Below are 10,374 nucleotides of genomic sequence, written 5' to 3' on the forward strand. Positions count from 1 at the left end.
GTGGTGAGGGAGGAGGAACCAGCAGGTCGGTTTCCGGCAGTAAAAGGCTGTCCATGACCTGGTGAGCTCCTCATGCACAGGCGGGGCGCTGAGAACCAGCGCGAGCCACCCAGAGAAACCAATCGTCCAACCTCGAGGGCCTGAGCCCTACCCTCTCGGCGGCCCAGAAAAGCATAGCCGACATCTCTGGATCCGATTCAGGCCCTGCCACCGTCCCGGAGGGCGGCAGCGCAGCCGAATCTTTCTCTCCAGAGAGCTCTCCCTCCGATGCAGTGATTGACATCCGGTCGTCAGGAGGAGCACCGAAGGATACCGCTGGTACGCTCTTTGAAGAGGGCCCAGTGCGTTCCTTCGGCGGCTCGGCTGGCTGTGGAGCGCTGGAGGAGTGGTGGGCCCCCAAGGGTTGGTTCCCTGAGGGGTTTGCCACCACTGTAACCCTCAGACCGCCCGTGCTACTGCCCGAAGTAGTCCACGCCTGGCTGCCACCAGGATGAACACTAGAGGCAATGGAGCTCCGCCCCCCTGGAGGAAACGGAACCTGGCCCGCAGCTCCGAGATGGTCATCTTCCCGCAATGGGAACATGACTCATCCGCGAACGCCACCTCAGCGTGTTCCCAGACACACGTGAGGCAGCGATCATGACCATCACCCGGCGCCAGGTAACGGCCGCATCCAGAAACGCACGGGTGAAACGGCATCTTTAAAAAAACGATCCGTCGTCTTTATACTCGGTGTGACCGACTGAAAGGGAACACTGGGTTGAAGCAATTATTACAAGATTTTTTTTTAAAGAATATATAAAAAAAATAGTTTAGTTTTTGTTACAAATGAAAGACAACAAGCAAGTTAATTAATATTCTGTAAATGTCTGTCTTTGTGTGTGTGTGTAGAGGCTAAAGCTGCTCCTGAGCTGTGTTTTAAGGATGTCAACTCTAAAGGCGATCGCTTTGGAAACTGTGGCTACCATTCCAACGGATTCAAGAAGTGTGAGAGCAGGTACAGCATGGCAAGATACACGGCATTACAATTCAATTCAAATTCACACTCATTTTGCCCAACCCTCATAAGAACACACACACTGTCATACTCTCAGGAACGCCATGTGTGGGAAGCTGCAGTGCGAGAACGTTCGGTCCTCAGTCATATTTGGCATCAAGCCATCAATCATCCAGACCCCCATCGCCGGCACTACCTGCTGGGGTGTGGACTTCCTCCTGGGCTCTGACGTGCCTGATCCCGGCATGGTCAATGAGGGCACCAAGTGTGGAGAAAATAAGGTGATGGAGAAAAGAAACATTGACCAACTTATTGAACATACCATATTTCTTCCTATATTATGTGCGCAGATTGGCAGTGTTTAGCCACAGTGTTTATGTGCGCAGATTGGCAGTGTTTAGCCACTTTTACGTACAAGCACATATTCTGTATGAGGATGATTCTTTAATTACAGGAGCTTTTCTGTCCACTAGGATGATTGCTTTATTTTGCTCAATAAACCAATCATCCTAGCTTTATTATATATTATAGTAGCTTTTAAACTTTTTATTGTGTCTATTGAAAAGCTACATTAAAGATAAGATAATGCTGAATTATTGAAATGAATAGCCTAAGGTGATAATGTATCCACAAAGCTGGTGTAAATGAAATAATTAAAGGGGTCATATGATGCTTTTTTAAAGATCATTATTTTGTGTATTTGGTGTAACAGAAGATATGACCCCTTTAAATTAAATTAAATTATTATTCGTAATTATTTAATTAAGTTTTGTTTAGCTTTATAGGGCTGTATGCTTCTTTTTGAATTTCTGATGATTTGCTATGGAACTGTAATGTATAGTCTAATCCTTAGAACAAAGTGAATAATTTCTTTACTATCACACATCATTACCATCACACACATCAAAAATCCACATCATCACATATAGAAAATTCTACTTGAAGGATCTTTATTCCAGAACACTTTTTTTTTTTTTTTTTTTCAAGATTTTAAAATTTCAGCTGTAAACTATATGAAAATTTTTTGACTTTGGAAAACTAACCACTTATATGTGTATGTATTGCAGGTTTGTCTGAATTTTGAGTGCAAAAGTGCAGACGTTCTGAATTATGACTGTGATGTTGAAAAGAAATGCCACAGCCATGGGGTACATATGCATTCACTTCCATACCACCCTTTAAATATAACATTTTACATACACCTATTTTCAGATCCTAAATACCTAGAGTTTAGCTTCATAAAATGTTTGCTAAGTGTGTGTATGTGTGCTTCAGGTGTGTAACAGCAATAAAAACTGCCACTGTGAATATGGCTGGGCTCCTCCGTTCTGTGAGACCTCTGGTTATGGAGGAAGCGTCGACAGCGGCCCCACCTGGAATGGTAAGACTGCTTAAACAACAGCACAGCTAGAGCTTCACAGAGGATTATCAATTCTTTTACGTGATGACCTCAAGTGGAATCGCCCAAATCTGCTATGTTAAATTAAAATCTTCCCATCTCTCTGAATTCCACACAGATAAAGATACTTCCACAAGGGATGGTCTGCTTGTGTTCTTTTTCCTGGTTCTTCCTCTCTTGGCGTTGGGTTTGTACGTGTTCATCAAGAGGAATGAGCTGAAGCGACGCTTTTTCAGAAAGAAACGCTCTCAGGGCTACGAGTGAGTAGAGTTTCACTGGACTTTAATGATGTCATCAACAAACCCAGTATGTTAAGTAAATTATGTTTGTTTAAATGATATTTAATGATATTTACAACAGTGAACGACTGTTGAATTATTGAAATTAATGCATAACCCTAAGATGATAATGTAGCCAAAAATCAAGTTTAAATTAAATTAAATTAAATTAAATTAAATTAAATTAAAAATTATTTTATTTAATTTTCATTGGATTTGTATGGCTTATATGGTTATTTTTTAATTTTTGATCATTTGTTATGGAATCGTAATGAATAATCTAAACCTTAGAACAAAGTTAATAGCTAAATAATTCATGAAAAAGCATAGAGTTAAACAATTAGTTAAATTAATTTAAAAAACTAAAATGAAAATAAAAAAATAATTCAAAAATAAAAGCACAAAATAAAACACACCAAAAAAAACTATAAAAAAATGTGTTTATCTTCACTTCATGTGGCCATTAACTTATATATATTATATATATATATATATATATATGTGTGTGTGTGTGTGTGTGTGTGTGTGTGTGTGCCTCCAGGGCTTTTTTGAAAACTACAGATCGTATTTCCGTATTTATACACGTATTTCCAGCATTTTTGTATCCTGCTCATGGATAGTCTGATTGAGCCCAGTGCTTTATGGGTGTTGTAGTCCTACCTTTTTTTCACCACATCCCTTTTTCTAGTGTTACCGTACATTCAGTTGTTGTTGTTGTTGTTGAAGTGTTTTGAACTAATGATGTTTAGTGTGTTCGGTATAACCTAGACATTTGTAATAGTAATACTGATCGGCTGTCTTTGGTTGTTCCTCAGAGCTGACAGCAGACCGCAGACTACTGTGTCCCAGCGGGGAAACCCCAGCAGTATAGTGAAGGATGGGGTGAGTGGCCTCTGCATAGCAGGACTCTTTACTGACTACCACACTGCCAACGTTTAACTCACTCTATGTAGTGCTAACATCAATCTAACTGTAGAGCTATTGTAACTAACCTAAAGTACTGCACCTTTAGATTTGAGACATTTTTCAGCATACGTGCCTGAGCATGAACATGACTGTACGACTGTCCCATTGAACTTGGTATTAAGATTGATCTGATCACAAGTGGACATCGCTAAATACAGGTGTGAACGGGGTCTAAAACGTTTTGAGCTTGTCCACTTTTGACCACTTCCAGAGGTAGTCAATAACACATTTGACCGGATTGCGCTCGTAGTGTGAACGCTCATGTGGTTGAATGCGTTCGAACAGCCACTCAAGACCGCCTACTCTCTGCTGACTGAGGTAACTCTTAAACATTACAATATTCATTTCCTATCCATTAATCAACAAAATTAGAATGTTAAATTAGATTTAAATTAAATTACAATGGATAAGTGTATGTGACTCATTAAAAATAAATGTTTTACTTTTCAGTGGTTTAGTTCTGCATGCGCAACAACAGGAGAAAACGAAGAAGAAAAGAAATCGTAAAATAAAATCAGATATGATACACAAAATATGTTTCAGTTAAATAATTAACGAATAAAAAGAGTTAATTTTTTTAAAGAGATCTGTTTTGTTTCATTTTTATGACAGCACCACAGGTTCAAGGAAACAGAGACGGCTGAAAGCGCATCCTGTTTGTTTTCTTTATTTTACAAAGGCATAGTTTTTTCGTTTTGTGAGTATACATAAATAGAAGTAAACAGCTTCAAATGATGTCTTACTCCTATCTTTATGACAAAAATGACAGAATTCTTTTAGTTTTTTCCGCGGTGATAAGGACAATAATATCCGTGATCGTGCCAGAGCCTCTCGCGTGCACACAACATATCATTTATAACATTGCCTATGCGGTTTATAACGAATGCAATTATAATTTCTTTTATTTTATAATTTTATACTATTATTTTATAGCTACTTATATTTTCTGATCTTATTCTGTTCTGAATACTGGTTAAATTTAAAGGATTTGCTGGCAACTTATAGGTGACCATTGATTTTTTTTCTTCTCTCAGCACTATTTTGACTGATATGTGTAGCAGAATTTTTAATCCATGCAGCAAACATTTTTTAGTTTCGGAAAAAAAAAACACAGCGTTCATCTCATAGACCTATGTGAATTGTGTGAAGTTTTCACAATATTAGAAAGATCAGAAAATATCGAAAGATCAGAAAAAGCCCGCATACAGTGGCCCATAGACCCTCCCCTCAAAAGAAACCAGGACAGAAGTGGTCAAAAGTGGACAGAAGAGACGGATTAAAACACCAGATGTGAACGGGAATCCTTGTGATTCGATCGACCAAAACGCATCTTAATAGCAGGTGTAAACAGGGCCCTAGACAATAACAGAATGTCTCTATTTTGAGCTCATCTACTGCTATAGATAATGACCAGGTTCCTCTCTTTTTCTCTTCTATGATAAAGCACCAGGCTCAGTTATTGCCACCAGCAGAGGTAAATAACTGCATACTGTTTATTTACGAGGGTTTTACTGTGTTTGTACTGTGGGGCATCTCTGCTGCTGTTGCTTATACAGTCTCTGCTTCACTGCAATGTTCCTAACCTTTCTTTCTTTCCCTGCACTTTTGTAAGAAGGACAAAACCCCTGTGCTACTGTCAAAGCAACAACTATCTTGCACATTAATAATAATATTTCATAATTTTTTAATTAATATAATCATATTTATTATTATTAATATCTCTGATTTACTCTTACTAACCATGTCTTAATGAGTACTTTCTAACAAGATTAATTCTCACGTCAGCACTTCATTGCTATTGTGCCACTTTGATCTTTTATATTTTAATTTTCTTTCAGACTTTTTGTTTCATATCATATCATTCTGCTCTAATCCTCTAAAGGAAGACCTGAAGTAGTGTAACATGGATATTCATAATGGTTTACAGCTAATATCAAGATTTCATCTTTTTGTGTAACTGGGTTAAATGCATCAGTGTGCAATTACCCAATTATTTAATATGCATAAAAAAGTACTGTACTGAATAATTTGAATGGCCAGGCAAGTGCAAAATTTGTTTATTTGAGCATTATTTATGGACAATGGCTAATGGTACATTAATGAGTCCTTTAAGCGTTTCATTTTATTTTAGCCGTTTAGTTATTATGTCACTGAACAAAGACTTAAAGGGTTGAGTTTCTTTCTTCTGTTGAACTCAAAAGAAGATATTGTGAAGAATGTTGGTAACCAAACGGTTGCTGGTTCCCATTGACTTCCATAATATTTTTCTTCCATACTATGGAAGTCAGTGGGGGCCATCAACTTAAATGATGACAGAATTTTCAATTTTGGTTGAACTATCCCTTTAACTCTGAATGATGTTAATTCATTTTAATCGTATATAGTTGAGTTAATTTATTCTTAAGTTACCTGTCATCCATATGTTTGTTCAGTAGTAACATGAGTTTCTTTCTCTTCACAGGTGGTTCAGACTAATAAATCAGCCTCTGTGCCATCTTATGCTACCAGACCGCCACCACCTCCGTTTGCACGGTAATAATACACAATACTGTTCAAAAGCTTGGGGTCAGTAAAAATTGAGTTTTTTTTTAAAGAAATTAATACTTTTATTCACCAAGGACACATATTAAACTGTTCAAAAGTGACAGTAAATACATTAATAATGTTATACATGATTCTGTTTCAAATAAATGATAAATTAAAGCAATAAGTCCCGTTTATAACAGCTATTTATTATTACTAATTTATAACACTCGCGGAGTGCCTACAACCCCCTTAGCTGTTATAAATTCACTGTAAACCACGGCTTCACGGGGCTTATTGCTTTTATAAAACGGTTATTCCATATACGTAGTAAGGTTTCACAAAATAAAACAGAGCAAATAAAGTGTAATGATATTAATAAAAACATTATTCTTCCGCTAAACAATGTAATTCCTCAGAAACGGTTGTGGTTCCAACAAAGTGGTTGCCGAGCAACGCACAAATGTAAACAAAGGTGTATGTTTGTAGAGTAATTTACAACAGCTTCGAACTTGGCTCAACCAATCAGAATCAAGGACCAGAACTATCCGTTTTATAAGCTGTTCTTTTGAACTTTCTAATTGTAAAAGAATCCTGAAAAAAAGAAATGCATCACAGTTTCCAAACAAATATTAAGCATTAAGTAATGATGCTAAGAATTCAGCTTTGCATCACAGGAAAAATAAGTTACAATTTAAAATCGATTCAAGTAGGAAACTGTTATTTTAAATTGTAATATTTCACAATATTACTTTTTACTGTATGTTTGATCAAATAAATGCAGCCTTGAAGAAATTCAAAAATCTTACCAACCCCAAACTTTTAAACAGTAGTGGGCCGTGTTAGCTACCTACGTAGACAGGTGTCTTTTAAAGCAGCATCCTAATCATAAAACCTCATAAGCTGCTGATATGTAATGTTCTACCCAAGCAGCAACATTTTGAAAGCGTCATATGCTCATGAATCCAGTTTCTATAGAGCTTACTCCTGACTTCAGTCCTGTACTCTGTCCACCCTCCACAGACCACCTGCTCCAACCCAACATCTGATGCCTCAGAGACCAGCGCCTGCACCCCCAGTATAACACACAACACACACGACCGACTGACACTTGTATTTCTGTCTGGGATGGACGGGCCAAGTGTCAAATGTGCAGTGGGAGGAGTCGAGGACGAATCAGGTGGTCGCAACCTCTCACCCACTTATTCTCCCCCTCCGGCTGCAAACAGCTGTCAACTGTCAATCAAACCGAGAGACGGTCACTGTTGCGAAAGAATCACAGAGTGCATGATGGGAGCGAGAAAACTCTTTAGCCAATTAAACACCTCCCACCTGTCACCTGACAAAAGATGTCTATGGCAACACACCGATCTCCTTAATTGTGTTACGTTTCTTATGTGCTATATAGGACCACTGCAACTGATTGCACTTCAGTAATATCCACTGTTTATAGGAATGTACAGAGACCCTTTTATCATAGGCTGGCTTTAAAATGTTCATTTGTTTCCCCCTTTTTTTTTTTTTTTTTACACTTTTTGGTTCAAATTATATTCTGAACATCACATTCAATCATTTTTTCCCCCTAAAAAACGTGTTATAATATATAAAATCCAAATCCTTAACATTTTGCAAGGTTATCAAGTCATTAGTAGTATCTAAATGGCCCATGGTAACGGCAAATCGTTGTCTTTTGCACTGTGGCGCATTATATTCCTAAATTAGGTTTTCTAAAACAGCAGTGCAAGTGATTTTGTTTTTAACATTTGAAATTGTTGTTACCCAACACAGTGATTTAAATCTATAATTTTACCATTTACACATAGTTTTATTTACATACTTTTATTTATACACAACTTTTATAGAAAACCTATTTTATACTTTATTTGCCAAGTGAAATTCTGTCCCCGCTGAGGTAAAAATCAGGTAAACATGGAAACTTGTTTTTGAAAAGGACTGATTTGTGACACTTTATGTTTGACTGCTGGTTTTAGTGTGGTGTTACCTTTTTTTTTTTAAACTACAGACAACAATAACAATGAAAACAAAATAGAAGCTTTTCTCCTATTGTTTTCAAGGGCTACATGACTTTATGCATGATATCACATACTATGCCATAAACACAAAGTCTCTTCCTTGCTGAAACTGTTAAGTAATAACAAAAATAATATTTTGTCTGCATGTTTCATAGACCTCTTTGTTTGTGATGGTTGTAATACCACAAGAGGTAGAGTGTGTATAAAGCCATGCACCCTCAAACAAACACACACAAACACGTCTGTTGTAGAGCACATTGGACAGTTTCCTCATACTAGGACATTTCCATCATAACAAAATCAGCCAAGTGCCATACAATACATGTCTGATAACAATGAGTGTTATTTTACATCTGTGTATTATGTTAAGGTGTATGATTGACTGAATGAATGATAGATTCCCCCCTTCTTGCACTGCATTTCCATTTGTGTGTAAAGACAGGTCAAGCAGCTGGTAGCAGTTGTGGATTCTGGATTATTGATGTTTTATGGATCAAGGATAGACTCTACCTTCAGTGTGATGGTTGATGATTTCGGGTTTTGCATATGAAAATAAAAATCACTGGTATGTTTTTAATTCGCCGCTAAGTGTATTTTAAATATCATTTACACAGCATTGCAAATAAGTACGGGTCAGCTACTGGCATTATACTACAGTGCTTTCATCATACATACGTATATAACCATATAAATAAGCAAAAGCATATTTACTTAAGCATATTAATCAAAATCTATCTTGAGACTAGTGATATCGAACTCATACCCAAATATTTTTTGAGCCTGAACTTTTCAGTGAATTGGTGTCATGAACTAGTCAGCCATGTTAATTGAAAATGTATAGAGCAAGCAAATTATTGATCATAAAAAAATTGTAGCTGACGGTACCAGTTGTATACATTTGGTCAAAAATAGTGAAAAGGCTTGCTAGAAAAAATACGATTGTCAGTGTTGTTTTAGTATTTATTTATATACAATAATATTTATTAATATTTTGGCTTCAAGTTTTATATTTTTCAAGTTTTAGTCATTTTCTTATTTGCTTTTGTCATTTTTATTAGTTTAGTTTTTTTTTTCTTTACAGATTTCTATTTAGCTTTTTTATTGCATTTTTTTGTATTGTTTTAGTAGCTTTAGTACTTCAGCTTATTTTAGTTAGTTAACAAGGCAGCGTTTCTGATTTTTGTTCACGTTTTTGTTTAAGGTTTTCATCTAATATTTAGATTTTATCTTATTTTAGTGTTATTTAAATTAATAATAATAATAATAATAAACATTTTAATAGTTATAGTTTTAGATAACAATAACAACACTTATCATTTTTACTGGTTTATGAAAACATTAAGGAGCTCCGAAAGACAGACCTGTGCGACAAAAAATACATTTGCCATAACTCTCTGAAGCACGAGAATGATAAAATGCATAATCAGTTACACATCTAATGTACGTCCAGTGCTCATTCATTATGTATTAGCGCTATAGACGTTTACTCTCCACATGACATGTGAAATTGTAGGCTATATTTTACTCTGACTGAAAGTAGAAACTTCCCAGAAGCGCTTGAAAGTGTCAATACTTTAATAATTAAATGGTTTTATTAAAACGTACAAACACCTTTACAGCAAGTATGTAAAATATTGTTAGTGTTATTTAACATGACAACTTCTATTTAAGATTGACGGATGTCACGTGATGAAGTAATTCTGTTGTAAAGAACTGCTGAATCAATTTGAAAAGGTCAATTAATTCTGGTATAGTTTCCTTATTTAGAGATGTGATATTGGTTGATATGCCCATAGTCAATCCTAACTGATACAATATGTGGTCAAATGTGTTTTTCACAGACTAAATATAACAAATCTATTCGTTTTCTATTTTTAAAGAAGGTTGCTACCAAGCCTTGCTCTATTGCTTATTGGACTAAATTTGTTAGAAATCCCAAGTGGGAACGTGTTTGGTTATTACCTCACAAGTTTTTTTGTTACAAACAAGATAAAATAAATCTCTTTCAAAATAATTAATAAATTCTACGTCAACGAGTATTTCATGCGTAAACAACACGTATTAATACGCGTGAAATACATGTGAAATACGTGTTAAATACACGTGAAGTATGCATTAAAAATCAGTTTGAACGGGTCAGTGTCATTGGCTGCTGAGGACTTGGGTCAAACCACTTCT

The 10,374-nt window shown here is 36.2% G+C and overlaps 1 protein-coding gene across 3 annotated transcripts in view; it reads left to right on the forward strand.

Annotated features, from left to right (window-relative positions):
• Positions 1–8,222, forward strand: part of LOC107722987 (disintegrin and metalloproteinase domain-containing protein 9-like) — a 47,610-nt gene extending 39,388 nt beyond the window's left edge. For 2 of the 3 annotated variants that reach the window (XM_016531486.1, XM_016531489.1), the window contains 9 exons: positions 892–997; positions 1,095–1,278; positions 2,065–2,145; positions 2,273–2,378; positions 2,515–2,656; positions 3,490–3,556; positions 5,085–5,114; positions 6,102–6,172; positions 7,187–8,222. In XM_016531486.1, coding sequence (XP_016386972.1) covers positions 892–997; positions 1,095–1,278; positions 2,065–2,145; positions 2,273–2,378; positions 2,515–2,656; positions 3,490–3,556; positions 5,085–5,114; positions 6,102–6,172; positions 7,187–7,247 — 848 coding nt within the window. In that variant the 3' untranslated portion in view covers positions 7,248–8,222. The remainder of the gene's footprint in view (positions 1–891; positions 998–1,094; positions 1,279–2,064; positions 2,146–2,272; positions 2,379–2,514; positions 2,657–3,489; positions 3,557–5,084; positions 5,115–6,101; positions 6,173–7,186) is intronic. The other variant, XM_016531487.1, reaches the window with a different exon arrangement.
• The last annotated feature ends 2,152 nt before the right edge of the window (positions 8,223–10,374 follow it).

Source organism: Sinocyclocheilus rhinocerous, unplaced genomic scaffold, assembly GCF_001515625.1.
Source record: "Sinocyclocheilus rhinocerous isolate Xijiao unplaced genomic scaffold, SAMN03320098_v1.1 scaffold2559, whole genome shotgun sequence".
In the NCBI taxonomy this organism is placed as follows: domain Eukaryota; kingdom Metazoa; phylum Chordata; class Actinopteri; order Cypriniformes; family Cyprinidae; genus Sinocyclocheilus; species Sinocyclocheilus rhinocerous.